Raw genomic sequence first — 19,444 nt, forward strand, 5'->3', positions numbered from 1 at the left:
TGTCCACCGCTACTTCCACCATATGCAGCTCTCAAGTCCAGCTCACCCTCCCAGACACTATGAGTAGGTCAAGAAAGTACTCAGTCTCTCATCCGCGTACACTGGGTTTGAACGCCCACATTGCCAAACTAATCTCGTTTGAGATGATGCCCTTTCGGTTGGTGGAAAGCACAGCTTTCCGCGAACTCATGGCCTATGCAGTACCACGCTATGACCTACCCAGTCGCCACTTCTCTCGCAAAGCCATCCCAGCCCTCCACCATCATGTGAAAGACCGCATTGTCCATGCACTCAAGCAGTCAGTGAGCGGAAAGGTGCACCTCACAACTGATGCATGGTCCAGTCGGCATGGCCAGGGCCGTTACGTGTCCATCACTGCGCACTGGGTTAATGTGGTGGATGCAGGGTCCACAGGGGACAGCGGTGGTGGGACAGTGCTGCCTAGCCCACGGTATAGGAAACAGTTGGCTGTAGGCGTTCGACCCTCCTCCTCCTCCAGAAGCGAAAGCTCGTCCACAGAGCGCAGTCGTACGAGCACTCCATCTGCAGCTGCCACTGTTGCACACGATGTGTCCCCCTATCGAGCAGCTAGTGGAAAGCGTCAGCAGGCTGTGTTGCAGATGATGTGTTTGGGCAACAGACACACCGCCGAGGTGATGGCCGAGTACTTGAAGCGACAAACTGAGTCATGGCTGGGCAGTGTACATCTTGAGGCAGGCAAGGTAGTTAGTGATAACGGCCGTAATTTTGTGGCAGCCATAGCCCTTTCAAAACTCAGCCATATACCTTGCTTGGCTCACACCTTGAACCTGGTGGTGCAGTGCTTCCTCAAAAATTATCCGGAGTTAACAGCCCTGCTCCAGAAGGTGCGAAGACTGTGCGCGCACATCCGCCGGTCACCTGTACACTCCGTTCGTATGCAGAAGCTGCAGCGATTGCTCCACCTTCCCAACCACCGCCTCATTATCGACATTGCAACAAGGTGGAACTCCACCCTGCACATGGTGGAGCGGCTGTGCGAGCAGAGGCAGGCCATAATGCATTTGTGGGAGGATACACGGCCAGGCACTTTGAGAGCAGACATGGAGTTGACAGGTGTGCAGTGGTCGAAGCTGAAAGACCTCTGTAAAGTCCTTCAGTGTTTTGAGGAATGCACACGGCTGGTAAGCGCAGACGACCCCATCCTAAGCATGAGCATCCCACTTATGCGTCTGCTCATGCAAACTTTGACGCACCTTAAGGAGCAGGCGTCTGCAGCCAATGTTGATGAGGAGGAAGAGGAGGAGGGAATCCTTGATGACATTCAGCCATTGTCTGCTCAGGGACCTCTCCTGGACGAGGTGGAGGAAGAAGAGGAGGAGGAGGAGGATGATGGGGATGATTACTTAGGGGAGGAGGATGCATCTCGTGGGGCAAGTGAAAATGTTGGCGTGGCAAGGTCTGGTACAGGGTTTGTGCGTGACTGGAGGGATGTGGATTTGCCAGAAAGTGCTCCTCCAACCAGCACTCGCAGTGCATCATTGACACCGGGAACATTGGCCCACATGTCAGATTATGCCTTGCAGATCCTAAAAAGGGACCCACGCATTGCCAAAATGATGAACGATGACGACTACTGGTTGGCCAGCATCCTGGATCCACGCTATAAAGGCAAATTACAAAACATCATGCCACAGGAGAACCTTGACCTAATATTGGCTAATAAACAAGCAACTCTGGTAAATCGGTTGCTTGAGGCATTCCCAGCACACAGCAGCGGTGATGGTTCTCACACGAGCCGTACGGGCCGGGGACAGCTTGGCAGAGGTGTTCATTGTGCACACAGCAGAAGTGGCGTTGGAGACAGGGGTTTCATGACAATGTTGTGGACTGATTTTTCAAGTACCGCTCACACAACTGGTAATACTGCATCGATGGAAAGTGACAGGAGACAGCAGTTGTCAACTATGGTTACAAACTACTTTTCCTCCCATATCGATGTTCTCCCACACAGGTCATTCCCCTTTGACTATTGGGCCGCTAAACTGGACACCTGGCCTGAATTGGCCCAATATGCCTTACAGGAGCTCGCTTGCCCAGCTGCAAGTGTGCTATCGTAAAGAGTCTTCAGTGCAGCTGGATCAATCCTGACAGAAAAAAGGACCCGTCTGTCAACCCAAAATGTGGATGATCTAACCTTCATTAAAATGAACCACGCATGGGTTTCCAAGGATTTTGTCCCACCTTCCCCTGATGACACATAGGGTGACAGAAAAATGGCTTGCTTTGGTCCACCTCTTCCTGGGACTTGACCTATTTCACCTTTTGCATCAGCTGAATGTCCAACATCAACATATGCCACTTTCTAAAACTCCCTAACTGTGCTGCCTCCCCCCCCATGGCCGGGGTCACCACCTAGCGCACGACACCGTGCGAGTGCCGTTGCCCTGGACAGGTGGGTAGGCCGACTCTTGGGCGCGGGCACTGGCACAGGGTCCTTCATAGTGCAATCAAGTGTCTCTGACGGTGGTGGTGCACACCCGCCGTCAGACACACCGCCGTACTATGAGGGGCCCAGTGCCAGTACCGACGCCCACGAGTGGGCCCCCATAGCTTGGGCAGGGCCCCAGCATTTGCAATCTTTACCTCTCCCTGCTCCTCCGCTGTGTAGTCTGGGCCATCAAATCCATACTGTGCCTGACACCGTCTGAGCCTGCCTCCTGATGTATAGACATATATTTTGAATGTGTACGCTATCCATACATGTTATCTGGGGATACGGTACCCTTTCTAACCTTTGTGCAATCACGTGCAATCCATACTGGGCCTAACACCGTCTGAGCCTGCCTCCTGATGTATAGACATATATTTTGAATGTGTACGCTATCCATTAAACAGAGTCAGCATGGGTTTGTAACTAATAAGTCATGTCAGACTAACTTAATTTCCTTCTATGACGGTATCACTGATTGGGTGGATCAAGGAAATGCTGTAGATATAGTATATCTTGACTTCAGCAAAGCATTTGACAAAGTCTCTCATACAATCCTTATTGAAAAAATGACTAAGTATGGAATGGACAAGGCAACTGTTAGGTGGATTCATAACTGGCTTAGTGATCGGACCCAAAGAGTGGTCGTAAATGGCTGCACATCCAGTTGGAAGAATGTCTCAAGTGGGGTACCACAGGGCTCTGTCCTGGGCCCTGTATTGTTCAACATCTTTATCAACGATTTAGATGAAGGAATTGAGGGTAAACTGATTAAATTTGCTGATGACACAAAGCTAGGAGGGATAGCTAATACTAGAGAAGAGAGAGAGAGGATTCAAAAAGATATAAATAAACTGGAGAAGTGGGCAGCAACTAACAGAATGGTTTTTAACAGGGAGAAATGCAAAGTACTACATCTGGGCAATAAAAATGAAAAAAGCATATACAGAATGGGAGGAATAGGGCTAAGTGACAGCACATGTGAAAAAGACTTGGGTATACTAATAGATCACAGACTGAATATGAGTCAACAGTGTGATGCAGCAGCAAAAAAGGCAAATGCAATTCTAGGATGTATTAACAGAAGCATACAGTCTAGATCACGTGAAGTCATTATTTCCCTCTACTCCTCTTTGGTCAGACCTCATCTGGAATATTGTGTCCAGTTTTGGGCACCACATTTTAAAAAAGACATCAACAAACTGGAGCAAGTTCAGAAAAGAGCGACCAGAATGGTGACCGGTCTGCAAACCCTGTCTTATGAGGAAAGGCTGCAGGATTTGGGAATGTTTAGCTTGCAAAAGAGAAGACTGAGAGGAGACTTAATAGCTGTCTACAAATATCTAAAGGGCTGTCACATTGTAGAAGGATCAACTTTATTCTCATTTGCACAAGGAAAGACTAGAAGCAATGGGATGAAACTGAATGGGAGGAGACACAGATTAGATATTAGAAAAAACTTTTTGACAGTTAGAGTGATCAATGAGTGGAACAGGCTGCCACGAGAAGTGGTGAGTTCTCCTTCAATGGAAGTCTTCAAACAGAGGCTGGACAGACATCTGACTGGGATGATTTAGCGAATCCTGCTTTGAGCAGGGGGTTGGACCAGATGGCCCAGGAGGTCCCTTCCAACTCTACGATTCTATGATTCTATGATTCATACATGTTATCCGGGGAAACGGTACCCTTTCTAACCTTTGTGCAATCACATGCAATCCATACTGGGCCTAACATCGTCTGAGCCTGCCTCCTGATGTATAGACATATATTTTGAATGTGTACGCTATCCATACATGTTATCTGGGGATACGGTACCCTTTCTATCCTTTGTGCAATCACGTGCAATCCATACTGGGCCTAACACCGTCTGAGCCTGCCTCCTGATGTATAGACATATATTTTGAATGTGTACGCTATCCATACATGTTATCCGGGGAAACGGTACCCTTTCTAACCTTTGTGCAAACACGTGCAATCCATACTGGGCCTAACACCGTCTGAGCCTGCCTCCTGATGTATAGACATATATTTTGAATGTGTACGCTATCCATACATGTTATCCGGGGAAACGGTACCCTTTCTAACCTTTGTGCAATCACGTGCAATCCATACTGGGCCTAACACCGTCTGAGCCTGCCTCCTGATGTATAGACATATATTTTGAATGTGTACGCTATCCATACATGTTATCTGGGGATACGGTACCCTTTCTCACCTTTGTGCAATCACGTGTAATCCATACTGGGCGTGAGAACGGCTGGCGAGCTGTTAAGCAAGCTACAGCACCTGTGGTTTGCACACGTAAGTTTTTCATTTTTTCAGGAATGACGGTTAGGCCTAATTCCGGAACTGCGGTTGACCTGCACTTACTGGGAAATCATTGTTCGCGGGTAATAATTGTAATCAGTGATCCCCATCACTAACGTTGTTCAGCGGGTTATCTGCACCTGTAAGAGACAAACGCTGGCCTTTTCAGTGTAGCGCACATGCAGCCACGGACATGTAAGGGCATGACACACCAGTTATTGGCCAATCTCATGTGCCAGAGCCTCACGTGTCCCTCTAGTAAGCCGGACTCGGACCGCGGGGCATGACGGAGTCTCGTTCTTTAACGGAATTAAGCTTGCAATGTGTGCATCTGTTCTGTAGCTGGCATGGTTGAGGTTTCCCAGGTGGAGTCGAATTTAACCGTAGGCTCCACTCCTGGTGGTGCCCTTTTGGACATTCCTTTAAGGTTCAGCTTTGCAACCATACTGCCCACGTAAAACAAACACTTTGCCTTCATGAACGCTGTTTGGAGGGTCATGACTCGTGGGAATAACGCCACCCAATCAGTTAACCTGCTAGAGAGATCGTTCATTGCTCCCAAGCATGACATCACACTCCCTAGGAAGAAGGTAATGCCACTGTGGCGACCGTACTCCTGGGGGCGACACAAGTGCACTGATTCCAAGCCACTGCTCGATGAATCTGCTGGTACATTGACCCAGACCACTACATTCCCCTCGCACGCTACACGACCTGAATCTGACCCTGATGAAACTCAGGTTACCCTTCCCATATACAGTTCCATCTTACACGGTGACAAAGAGGAAGCTGCAGATGAACGTGCAGGTTCGGCCCACCCGCCATCAGACACACCACCGTACTATCAGGGGCCCTGTGCCAGTGCCGTCGCCAACGAGTGGGCCCCCCCTGCTTGCTCAGGATCACAGCACTTGCAAAGTTGAAATACTGTGCAGTGAGATGGAAGATGGGGACGACGAGGAGTCCAGACAAGTACAGGGATTCCCTAGCGAGGAGACTTATTTGATTGTTTTCAATGTTAGGACAGCAATTTTTGGGGAGCACTATACTCTGGAGAATGATAGATGGGGCCCACCATACACTGGAACATTCCAAAGGTGGACATCAGACACTGGAGCAGCATTTACAGGGCCCATTATACACTAGAGCATTAGAAATGGGGCCCATTATGTTTGGAGCATTATTTGGGCCCATAAGACAGTGGAGCTTCATCCATGGGGACCAACATATACTGTAGCATTATGTGGAGCTCATCATATACTGTTTCAAACATTATATGGGACCAATGATTCTGTATGGAGAAATAGATGGGCCTCGTCATGAGATGTAAAAAGTGAGGTATTTTTCATTGTACTATACCGCTATTTCTCTGCCGTATCGGAGCATGATGAGTTGTGGTATGTTAAAGGGGCGCTCTTTCGCCCAGGGCACATGAAAACCTGCAGCCAGCCCTCCCCCCCCACAACTTTAGCCAAATAACTCCCATTTTTCAGTGCGTAACTTGTATTATGAAGTTAATTAAGGTTGACAAGCTTAAGTAAGAAGAATTGATGCTTTTGGCATTCAAATGGGCACTGTAGGTGTGTTTCCTGTCCTCCTCTCACTGCCGACTTTTATTCCCCATTGACTTACATTGGGTTTCGTGTTTCGGGACGACCCCGACTTTTCACTATAATTGGACGATCTTGCTCGACCCGACTTTTGGAAAAGTCGGGTTTCACGAAACGAAACGCGACCCTAAAAAACCAAAAGTCGTTAGCGATATCACTAGCGATATCGCTATAACGGCACAAAAACCAGTGACGTTACAGCGATATTGCTAGCGATATCGCTTAGTGTGACAGGCCCTTTACTGTTTGTCTCTGGCTTTGTGTTCTTATCATTTGCCTCTTTCATTTGAAGTTTGTTTTTTAAGAGGCAACAAAACAAGTCGTTTATAGTATGCAGGTACGATGCTGAGGTGAATTGTGTTATCACAGCTCCTCATGGCACTGAGCATCTTAATATATTCCGGCCTTCTTGTCTTCCTAGAGGATTAGCCGCTGTTATCGAGATAAATAATTCTCCCTGCCACTCAGTTTTCTATTCCACGCTGCCTGCCAACAGGTGTTGAAGAATATGTGATCAGTATAATCAGCTTAGTGGAACAGTTTAAGGTTCTTTCATTTTATTTGCAAAAAAATGTAAAACCTGAAGACGATTCCTTATTTTCAAGTACTTTTTTGTCGCTCTGTGAGCCGTGGATGTAAATCCTCCATATTAATGTATTCCTAGTAGCATCTTCTGGATTAGGAACCCAGAGTAATTACAATTGTTGATCACATTGTTGTGAATAGATTTTATTTTTCCCAGCTGATATCAGCAGAGGTTTCGAGAATAAGAAGTGTGACTATTAGGGGAGTGCAATATAATCACCAAATTGTCCATTGGGAATTAAGATGCAGCCCTTAACTGTTTGGAAGGATGAAATGAGACCATATCTCGGAATAATCAGATTTTCTGAGGTATACTTTACATTGGTGGATTGGTGAACTCCAGAACAAATCTTATTTTTGAAGAAGAGGTAAGACATGATGTGATTATTTTCTGATCATTTTACTTTTTTCTACACACAGATGTCCCCGGGGTCAGCGTCAGTCACAGCAGTTTGGAGGTACACGAAGGACACAATGCTGTGGTTACCTGTAATGGTTCGGGGTCACCCTTACCAGATGTCGATTGGGCTGTTTCACACCTCCATTCAATTAGCACACATCAGGTGAGAAGCAAAATCTACAGATTATATCTAAAGATGCCCATAAGGCTGAAAAAAAACATAAACCCATCTAGTTCAAATATAGATCATGAAAGGTAGCAGTGATCTAGTACAGGTGTTTTCAAAACATAGTTTTTGAAAAAAAGTCACCCAGACCTTTTGTAAATTAATATGGGAGTAACATCTTGTACAAAGTCCTGGTACAGTGATTTCTTTCAGGTTTGTAACAGACATTGTTTCCCCACATAGTGTCTCTAACGGGCGTTATACTCTTCCCTAGAAGGAATTTTTCATCACTATGGGAGGTGTTTGCTTACAGTGGAAAGAGAAGCAAAACATTTCCATCAATTCTCATGCTTTTTTTTACAGGCCATGCTTCTCTTGGGTTTTGTCACATATACTGTACCAATTCTTGCCCTGATTGTGCATTTAAACAAAAGATTGGTTTCTGGTAGGTTTTGGGAGGCTTCAGTGATGCACAGGAGACTTGACAACTCTTTTGGAAGATCCTCCATTTTTTTTCCAGGACCCCTTCTTGAGAGAATTGGCAAATGAATAACCCGTGCTGCTTCATAGTTTTCCATGAAATTATGGGTAAAAAAAATTAAAGAATTCTATAGACTCTACACTATGGATCCGTACAACATGACTATATTATATAGACGTGTGAATAAGGCCTAAGGGTTTGTTTACACAATGACATCCGTTCGGTAAATTTTTACAGTTTGGCATTCGTTTGACTACCTGTTTACAAAGACAGACCAAAGTAAATGATGTGCATTGAGCGATTTATACTAGATCACTCAGTGCAAATATGCTACCATTGTTTTTGGCACTACGAGTCACGTTTACAAAGGCCGATGTACCATCAAGAACGATTATTTTTTATACTGCATAAAAGTTAATTTCTCCACATGAACAAGCGTTTTTCTCGTTCACCAAGGGTTCGTCAGCTTGTTTACATGGCAATGTAATTGTGAAACAAGTGTTTTTAACAGCACTCATTTCTGATTATCCTGCCATGTAAATGTCCCTTAAGTAATCAGTCATCAGTATTCAAGGCATGGAAAGAGATCATGATTGTCTTGCAGCTCTTGCAACAATTAGGTCAAGGATGATATCTGTCTTCCTCTAGTTAATTATGCATCCCACCAATGGTGTCCTGTGTCCTTCCTTGAATTGAACAATGATGGCCATACATGAATACTGTTCAGTTCACATCACAAAGTGATGATATACAGGTGCTTCTCACAAAATTAGAATATCATCCAAAAATTAATTTATTTCAGTTCTTCAATACAAAAAGTGAAACTCATATTATATAGAGCCATTTCAAACCAAGTTATCTATTTCAAGTGTTTATTTCTGTTAATGTTGATGATTATGGCTTACAGCCAATGAAAACCCAAAAGTCATTATCTCAGTAAATTATAATACTTTATAACACCAGCTTGAAAAATGAATTTAAAATTTGAAATGTTGGCCTACTGAAATGTATGTTCAGTAAATGCACTCAATACTTGGTTGAGGCTCCTTTTTCATCAATTAATGCATCCATGCGGCATGGCATGGAGGCGATCAGCCTGTGGCACTGCTGAGGTGTTATGGAAGCCCAGGTTGTTTTGATAGCAGCCTTCATCTGCATTGTTGGGTCTGGTGTCTCATCTTCCTCTTGACAATACCCCATACATTCTTTATGGGGTTAAGGTCAGGCGAGTTTGCTGGCCAATCACGTACAGTGATACTGTTGTTTTTAAACCAGGTATTGGTATTTTTGGCAGTGTGGACAGGTGCCAAGTCCTGCTGGAGAATGAAATCTCCATCTCCAAACAGCTTGTCGGTAGAGGGAAGTATGAAGTGCTCTATAATTGCCTTGTAGATGGCTGCGCTGACTATGGTCTTGATAACACACAGTGGCCCTACACCAGCAGATGACATGGCTCCCCAAATCATCGCTGATTGTGGAAACTCCATACTAGACCTCAAGTTGCTTGGATTGTGTGTCTCTCAACTCTTCCTCCAGACTCTGGGACCTGGATTTCCAAATAAAATGCAAATTTTACTTTCATCTGAAAACAACACTTTGGACCACTATGCAACAGTCCAGTTCTTTTTCTCCTTGGCCCAGGTAAGAGGCTTATGGCATTGTCTATTGGCTTGACACAAGGAATGTGACACTTGTACCACTTGTCCTGGATACATCTGTGTGTGGTGACTCTTGAAGCAATGACTCCAGCAGCAGTCCACTCCTTGTGAATCTACCCCAAATTTTTGAATGGCCTTTTCTTAACAATACTTTCAAGGCTACAGTTATCCCAGTTGCTTGTGCACATTTTTCTACCAAACTTTTTTCTTCCACTCAACTTTCCATTAATATGCTTGGATACAGCACTCTGTGAACAGACAGCTTCTTTAGCAATGACCTTTTGTGGCTTACTCTCCTTGTGGAGTTTGTCTATGACTGCCTTCTGTACATCTGTCAAGTCAGCTGTCTTCCCTATGATTGTGGCGCCTGCTGAAACAGACTAAGGGACCTTTTTACATGTTTAGGAAGCCTTTGCAGGTGTTTTCTGTTAATTGCTCTAATTTACTGAGATAATGACTTTTGGGCTTTCATTGGCTGCAAGCCATAATCATCAACATTAATAGAAATAACACTTGAAATTGATCACTCTTTTTGCAATGACTCTATATAATATATGAGTTTCACTTTTTGTATTGAAGGAGTGAACTAAATTAACTTTTAAATGATATTCTAATTTTGTAAGAAGCACCTGTACATGTGTGATTGCCATTCCCATAGCCAATGCAAGAAGTTCGGGTTATACATGCCCTCTACTGCTTCAGGGAAGTTTTATTCTTGTGATTATGGAACCTGTCACCCTAAAAACGCTGTTTGATATACTTGGAACCTAATATAGAGCAGGGTGAGCCAAGAAGATTGATAAATAGTTTAGTGGCAAAAGACTCAGAATAACTTGCATTTTATTCATTCACGTCATGCTGTACTGCTTAAATTACCGTAAGTATGCTGCACCAATGATCCGAGCTGTTCTCAAGGACACTGTGACACATATGCTCCTTTTTATGGTTTGCTTCAAATATTAAAGTAATACAATAAAGGCTCTTTATGTGGAAAAAAAGCTGAGGCCATCAGAACTTTTGATAAAACTTTTTTTTAGCTGTCACACAAGGCAGCATATACTGTAGATAATTTTGTAAAGTGCTGCTTAGCTGAGCAGTTGTGCAGTGAAGTGAATCAGTAATCTCCTATTTATATTTTATAGGGGTGGGAACCTTGTCCATCCCCTTTACTGAAGTGCAGGCAAGAAGGTCAAGAGACTTAGTATGGCATCTGTTCCATCTGAGTCTTGCATTGCGGGTGTACAGTAACAGCAGTCATCCTGTCTTGTCTATTACTTGGAGCATGTCAGATGTATCAGGCTAAACCTGTCAGTTGTCTCTTTTCATTCTCTTTTTTCTTTCACTGAAACTCATCTTAAACTCTTGTTTTTTTTGTTGTGTCAAAACACGACCGTTTTCTACATTTTCTACTATGAGGAGAAATGTAAAAACTCTCTTTGAACTGAGTGGTATAAGATTCACAAATGTTCCATAGCTCTTACCTTCCATTTAGATGACAATTCTAATGTGTGTTAGATATTATATGTATTTACCCTCATAATAGTACTGTACAGTGGACAATTTGCCCAAATCCACCTCTAATGTCTAAGGCCACCTGTAGGTCATCAGACAGGAATAAATCCATGTTTGGCTTTTATTACTGAGACCCAATTTTCAATCTTGATGTTTTAAAACATTTTCAGTCTTAATATGTAAATATGATGTAACAAATTTTATATAACGGGCGTTGCGAAACTCGGTTTGCGTACAATTTATTTAACATCAATTAAATTACTGGTAAAAGCTGTGTATTTTGGTTTTAGACCCCAAAGCATAATAAATAAAGGGAGGTAAAAAATCTAAAAATTATACTTGCCGCTCATCCTTCTGTAAAAGAATGGTGTATTCATTCTGTACAATTCATTTAAACCCTTCATGACCGGGCAATTTCCTGTGTTTTCTGTTTTTAGTCCTCTTCTTCCAAGAGCCATAACATGTTTTTTTGCCCCATAATAAGAATTAGAGGACTTGATTTTTACTGGATGAGTCGTAGTTTTGAATTACATTATTATTGAGTCCTGTAACTTTCTTAATTTTCTTGTAGTACTCCAGTTTGAGGGATTATTTTATTTAAACCATTTTTGCATACATTTGAAATTTTGATGACTTTTTTTAGTGCAGTCATTGGAATTAATGCAATGACTTCATTTCAACTCAGTTTTTTCTTTTGTGACGTTTAATATTTTGTTAAAATAATTTCATATCATAATAGAGCAGACATTTATGGATGTAATGATACCAAATGTTTTCTTTTTTATTTATTTATTATTGTAAAATGGGCATTAGTTAAACTTTATCTTAATTAATTTTTTTTTCTTAATTTTTTTCTAAGTCTCATTAAGGGACTTGAACCTGCAGTCACTTGGTCATTTTTACTATATACTGAAATAAAACAAAATTGAAGCATAGAGTTAAATTTCAGTTATCTTATGAAGCTTAGTAACAGACTGGGCTTCATAGAATAACTATCATGGCAGCCATGAGGGACTTAAGCAGACTACTGGCTGCCATGGCACCCCACTATTGCATTCCAGTGAGGCCTATCGGCAGGGACAACTGAGTCATTAAATTGATGTGGTCAATTGCCGACAGCAGCATATGTAAACTAAATTCATCACTTTTAAGTCCAATTAAGCACCATGCTCAAAACTGCCCAGGTCCCCCTCATATCTAAGAAAATACCTCTAGCACCATATGCTAAGCATTGCAGTCCCGTCAAATGGGTGTGATGGTCTGTGCTCCACACCTCCCCTAAGTGTCCCGTTACATTTAGAGATGCACCAGCAATCCCGCAACGATACGACCCAGTCAGGATCGCTGGTGCGTCGCTAAATGGTCGCTAGTGAGCTGCCAAACAGGCAGATTTCACCAGCAACACAGCAGCGATTAGCAATCCATCAGAGGTCGCTGTTACCTTTCACACGGCAGCGATGATGACGATTTCCGCCTGCGTCCATGCGTCGCTAGTCAGCACCAGCGGGACGCCAACGAGTTAGAAATGGCCCAGGCACTTCGAGCGCGATCAGCGATATCCAGCGGGGGGGGGGCGGTCGCGGGTACATGTCACACAAAGCGAGATCGCTATTGATATCGCTGTTGCATCACAAAACCGGTGTGAAAGGATCGTAACTTCTCAATTGCTATCCTCCTGTCTTGATTGTCGTGACTGATGTCTTTCAAAGACTGATCAACTTTAACATCTGCACAGTAGAGAACAGGGGCCGTGCAAGAGCAACAGAGTTTTTGGGTGATGTAGGAGACATCAATCAAGACAGGAGCATGGCCATTGCAGGAGCAGAGAAGACGAGAGCACAGACCCGTGACACTGATTAGACTTGACCACACCAATTGACATATATTGTGGGATGATTACAGAAAGTATTTTCTTAGATATGCATGGGAGCTGGGTACTTCTGAACCAGTTGTTGGAGTGTTGTTCAATATTTGGTAGTGATTTTAGCTTATATACGGAATACCTGGTGAATAGTTACCTTGGAATGATTGAACAGCAGCAATTGGAGCAAGCTCTAGTTGCTGATGTTAAAGGCAGATGCTGGCTGTGTAACACAGCCGCCATCTGCAGGGTATGGTGCTGCCTTAGTTGTTGAGTTGCGCTCCATACAGTCACTGTGACTATAAGATGTAATTTAACAATATGTGGTCATGAAGGGGTTCATGTAAAGCATAGTAATGTGAAAGCTTTCTATTACAGACATTAATGAGACATTCTTGGGTTATTTTTCTTCCATTAAACATATGCATTTGTATTAGGAGATAACATCCATAATCACTTTTGTTTGTTTTATTCTTTCTAGATAAGGTCTAAAACACTGATTATTGTATTTTGGAATATGCTCATTTTCGACATTTTAAAGAAATTACCGATTTGAATAGCTCTATAATGCCATCCATGATTGCAAAGTTCAAAACCATTGTGAACAAAACACATTTTTTTACTAATTGTATGAATTCCCTTCTATTGTTTGTGTGGAAATTGTACTATAATTGGACTTTATTCTGACAATTATAGTGATAAAAATATAGTTAACATTGTAAAGGAAATAACTAGGTACAAAAAGGCATTTGTAGAATTGAATTCTCTTCTTTCGGCAGAAATCTCCTTTGATGTCATAATGAAAGCAGCTTTTGTTCTTCCGTGCAGATAACTTCACAGCAATCTTTTTGTATTTGCTTTGTTCAATTTTTAACGGGTTTCTTGCATATTTCCTTTAATGCTTTCCTGACATGTTCACGATGATGGCAGACTAATGTCAACTGGACCAATGTGCATTCCATTAACCTGACCCTAGTCAACGTCTCTGGAGAGGACAATGGCTCCAACGTAACCTGTATTGCAGAAAATGTTGTGGGGATGACGAAAACTACTGTATCGCTCACTATCTACTGTAAGTTGGATGTGGAGATGCCCTCTAAATAGTATCAAGTGTGTCATGCTTCTGTCTGTAGATACTTTAGTTGATTTTTTTCTCTGTAACTGTGCACAGTGGGCGGGGTCTTACTAACGCAGTGGGTGGGGGTCTTACTAGCGCAGTGGGCGGGGTCTTACTAGCACAGAGCTGCAGAAGCAGGATGAATGCTGTGACCAATCAGCTGCCCATGTCTTCTACTGCTACATCTCTCACTTTCACAGCCTGCGACTCACACTAAGGCTATGTTCACATGAATCTACAGTATTTTTGGTCTGTGTGCGCAGTGAACTGTACAGGGACCAATGCTAGTCTCTGTGCTAGTGCAACAGTGTACTGGTGTTTAAATCCCATGCGAGAAGGGGGTGTCCTTACTAGACTTGGTTACTTATAGTCCTTAGTGGCACTCAGCAATAATTGAAACATGAAAAATCCCTTACATCAAAAGAACACAATGTGGCACTCACCACCGACTTAAATGTCTTCTTTTATTGTAAGACATAGGACACAGATTGTGTGGTGCAACATATAGGTTGTAAAAAAGAAGGTATTTACATCTGTGGTGATGGCTTTTTCTTCAGCTGTATGGGGTTTAAATGATTAGTTAACTATGTAATACATGGACAGGCCAGGTCAGCTGTAGCAAGCTCTGCTTTTTGTTTGCAGTTTTCCATTTTGCTTAAGAGATGTGGATCCCAATCAATGCCACTGGCTGGGGTGTATGCATAGTGAAAGCCCACATGAACACAAGGGGACCACTAAATCGATTCTGTCAGTCACTGTGCGAGAAGGAACAACATTGTCAACAAAATAATGTAGGCACAGATAGTACTCGTGGTTAGTCTCTCATCGCATGAGCCACAATGCAGCCAATGATACTTATTCAGACAAAACAAGACGTAAAGTAACACTTTCGATAGGTAAACTTGCTGATTAAAGGGATTGTCCACTACTCTGACATCTCGTTACTAAATGCTGCATTTTCCATTGTAATGCAGAAATAAATGATACTCAACTCCTGCATCGGCAAAGTTCCAGCGATGTTGGCTCCAGGTCTCCTGTCGCTTGAATGACATTGTTTTGCCATGTTAGCGCTGCAGTCAATCAGTGACTGATAATTGGCTGCAGTTATCACACTGTCTTCAGATGTCCAAGGTTTGTCTGGTGCAAGTGTGGGTGAAGCAGTCCATTAATTTATGCTTGGTGGCCGATTATTGGCAGCATTGGCATGTGGAAATACAATGTCACGTAAACGCCTGATTCTGACATCACATGAACTGTGCTGGTGCAGGAGGTGAGGATCTGTCACTTTTATATTACACTGGGGAATACATTATTTAAGATGGGTTATCCAAATAGTGTACAACCCCTTTAACTTAAATTACAAGAACTGCCAAAATTGATTCATTGCCAAAAATGAAAGTTATTGAATAATTTAAAGAAGCAGAAATGCAACTTTGTTTCTCCTTCTTTGCCTGTAGATCCTCCCCGGATACTGATTTTGAGAGAGCCGGTAGTTCATCTAGAGCACTGCATTGAATTTACTGTTCGTGGGAATCCCTACCCAGTCCTCACTTGGTATCACAACAATCAGCCGCTGCGGCCGGTGGATTTCATACGACAAGAGGTTTACAAGCAGGACGCGTTAATGGAAGGATGCCTACTGTTTAATAAACCTACACATTATTACAATGGAAACTATACACTGATTGCTAAAAATAAGTTTGGAATTGCTACCCAAACAGTATATGCCCATTTTTTGGAGCAGCCATATCCTGGTGAGTTGGTATTTTCTTGTATCTGACTCCCTGCCTTATGAATGTCCCACCCACTGCATCTCCTGTATAATCAGCTATTAAACAGCTAATGGAATCTCCAATATAATCGGGAATATAAATGTATCTTAGTTCAGTTACAAATCTGTCATATGGAGAAGGCGTCTGTGTGTCAGATGAGCTGAGCTTCCTAAGTGTCTCTACTCCTAGTAGTTCTTAGACATCCATATTAGCTCTCTGGCTGAGAGTGGGACCCTCACCTACGAAACATTTGTAGTGCATCTTAAAAGCATGCCATAAATGTCCCAGACGGGAATTCCTACTGTAATTGCACATATCATGCTCCTGCAGAGTATATCCCCGTAATATTATTATGTGGATTTAGTTCACTCTATACATACTTTCTGAATACGTGCTATTGGTTTACCATGTTCTATTTATCTATCTATCTATCTATCTATCTATCTATCTATCTATCCCATATCTATCTATCTATCTATCTATCTATCTATCTATCTATCTATCTATCTATCCATCTATCTATCTATCTATCTATCTATCTATCTATCTATCTAATATCTGTCTATCTATCTATCATCTAATATCTATCTATCTATCTAATATCTATCTATCTATCTATCTATCTATCTATCTATCTATCTATCTATCCCATATCTATTTATCTATCTATTCAATTCAATTTAATTCAAAGAAGCTTTATTGGCAGGACTAAATACACATTAGTTTTGCCAAAGCAAGTGTACAAAAGGGAATAGGGATAGGGACTGTAGGGATGTTGGGTAGGGGCTGTAGGAAAGGTGGATAGGGCAGATCCAGGATGGGGCTATAGTCCTTGGCATAGGGAAGGTGGATGGGGGGCATGGGGCAGATCCAGGGTGGGGGCCATAGACATCCATGACATATCATAGTTCTCTTTCTCGCAGTCTATGACATTCGCTCACATATAGCGCTGCTATCTCCACTGCTCTCTCTTCTTCCCCCCAGCAGGATATATGTTTTCTCTTCCTCCTTCATGGTGATGAAATCTGGGAAGAGATGTGAGAGTCTCCTGAAGTGAGTGTCCCTCACTGCTGAGTATTTGGAGCAGTGTAGCAGGAAGTGGGTCTCATCCTCCAGGGCCTCCTGGTCACAGTGTAGGCACAGTCTTTCCTCCCTGGGCTTGTAACTCTGCCTGTGTCTGCCAGATTCGATGGCCAGACTGTGGGCACTGAGTCTATACCGGCTCAGGATCTTGCAGTCTCTGGGGTCCGGGAGTTTCTCCAGGTATGGGGCCAGTCTGTAGTCTCTCTGTAGACTCCGGTACATGGTCAGTTTCTGTGAGCTGATGATGTCGTTATTCCAGTCACTTACGTACCTCTCCTGGCCTTCGTCTACCATCTTCCTGATTCCGGCTTTTGTCAGGTTGTTGTGATTGGTGTTCTGGTCAGGTTGGGTTTGGGTCGGCTGTTCCGAGGATCCTGGTTTTTCTGTTTCACCTACATGTGTCAGGGCTTTATGGTGATGGGAGCTTGGATTGCTCCTATGTAAGTGAGCCTGGAATGACAGTGCCCTCTTTAGAACCGTTAGGTGTAGAGGAAATCTGCCCAACTCGGCCCGGCAAGCACTGTTGGAGGTACTCCGATGGACTTGGAGAAGGTACTTGCAGAATTCCAGGTGGAATATTTCTGTTTGGCTGGAATCCTACCTTGACCAGTCTGAGTAGGTGTGAGGACCCCAGACTTCGCTGCCATACAGGAGGATTGGGGCGATGATAGAGTCGAAGATTTTTAACCAGACCCTCACTGGTGGCTTCAGATGGTAGAGTTTCTTTTGGATGGCATAGAAGGTTTTGCATGCTTTGTCTATCTATCTATCTATCTATCTATCTATCTATCTATCTATCTATCATCTAATATCTATCTATCTATCCATCTATTATCTATATATCTCCTATCTATCTATTATCTATATAATATCTGCCTATCTATCTATCTATCTATCTATCTATCTATCTATCTATCTATCTATTTATCTATCTATCTATCTATCCATCCTCTAAGCTATGATACAAGATCCCATATGTATTAAAATAGAATGTGTATTGTGGATATTGATACCCTTTCATCATATACACTAGTTCTCTTAGCTTTGCATCTCCATTTAGTTCTGATTTACTAAATCTGCCATTTACTATCCTTTTTACAGAGAATACTGATTATTTTGTTTCAGGTACGTATTTGTCCTTTCTGTATTTTTTCAGTACATGGTGCTGCTAGTTTATGCTCAATTTACTGAATCCATGGGATAGGTTTGGTCTCTTTTACCCAATGCCTAATAGATCATGTTGACAGGAAAGCCAAAGGGGTCTTGCCAGGGAATTCCCTTTACTCACCAATATATATTTGGCCAAGAGCTGTTAACGTTATATTCTTTGTTATTAGAACAGTAGTCTCCTGGGCCACAAACTAAGAGGTTAAGGTTATCGGCAGGAAACTAACCAGCAGGATTTTTTCGTGTAATAAGTTTAAAGATGTCCATTTTTGATTATGTGTGAATTCTATTACAAAGGTTCTTAAACCTCTCAGGGTATATGTACATTTATATTCAAAACAAGATGGGTCCCTAGACGGCGGAGCGCTCTTGTATGTCTGCTGGTATCCAATTATCTGAACCATGAGATAAAAATAGTTGGTGGCCTTTTAAGCAAGTAGTGCATAAGGAGAATAATAATATCATGTTCATAGAATTATTCACCTCCTTTTGTTTCAGTAGCAGATCTTGGAATAAGTCCCACGCCTCCAATCAGCGTGACTCATAAACCAGAAGAGGACACTTTTGGCGTGAGTTACATTTTGATATCTTAAGAAAACACAGGCTCAGCTTTCTAACATATTTCTCGATGCTAGCGCCTTCTGTGCAGATAATAAACTGAACATAACGGGATTTTTGAACAAATGTTTCCAAAGATCATGGCATGTTACGCTTAAATGTGCGTGTCACAGGGTCAGTTAGTGCACATTTTTGTGAGTATGAAAAGTCCGTCCTATATCTTGTCCATATCCACTAGATCTAAAAGAATGATCACTTTCCTCAGTCCGGCCTGTGCCTGCCATCACTACTAATAATAGGCATGATATACAGTATCGGGATGTGTAGTCATACTGGACCACCTCAGAGGGATACGGACAGAAAGTAGAAATATACTATCTTATCATTACATAAGTTACAAGGACAAACGCAGGAAAACAGGTTCCATATTTTAACCTAATAATCGGTTAAAAGGGAATCTGTCACATGGTTTTTGCTACCCCATCTGAGAGCAGCATGATGTAGGAGCAGAGACTCTCATTCCAGTGATGTGTTGCTTACAGGGCTTCTTTCTACAGTTTTGATGAAATCAAGGTTTTATCTGCTGCAGATCAGCCAATTTTCCAAAGGCTGAACCTTGTGTAAAGGGCCTGTCACACTAAGGGATATCGCTAGCAATATCGCTATAAAATCACTGGTTTTGTGACGTACAGTAGCA

The 19,444-nt window shown here is 42.6% G+C and overlaps 1 protein-coding gene across 10 annotated transcripts in view; it reads left to right on the plus strand.

Moving 5' to 3' along the window:
- NTRK3 (neurotrophic receptor tyrosine kinase 3) overlaps positions 1–19,444 on the plus strand; it is a 956,517-nt gene that overhangs the window by 484,365 nt on the left and 452,708 nt on the right. For 4 of the 10 annotated variants that reach the window (XM_073568722.1, XM_073568721.1, XM_073568724.1 and 1 more), the window contains exons 7-11: positions 7,393–7,535; positions 13,981–14,122; positions 15,625–15,921; positions 18,124–18,147; positions 18,688–18,758. In XM_073568722.1, the coding sequence (XP_073424823.1) occupies positions 7,393–7,535; positions 13,981–14,122; positions 15,625–15,921; positions 18,124–18,147; positions 18,688–18,758 (677 nt within the window). The remainder of the gene's footprint in view (positions 1–7,392; positions 7,536–13,980; positions 14,123–15,624; positions 15,922–18,123; positions 18,148–18,687; positions 18,759–19,444) is intronic. The other 6 variants (XM_073568723.1, XM_073568725.1, XM_073568731.1 and 3 more) reach the window with 3 other exon arrangements.

Source organism: Dendrobates tinctorius, unplaced genomic scaffold (genome assembly GCF_039654945.1).
Source record: "Dendrobates tinctorius isolate UK_male_01 unplaced genomic scaffold, ASM3965494v1 ptg000022l, whole genome shotgun sequence".
In the NCBI taxonomy this organism is placed as follows: Eukaryota; Metazoa; Chordata; class Amphibia; order Anura; family Dendrobatidae; genus Dendrobates; species Dendrobates tinctorius.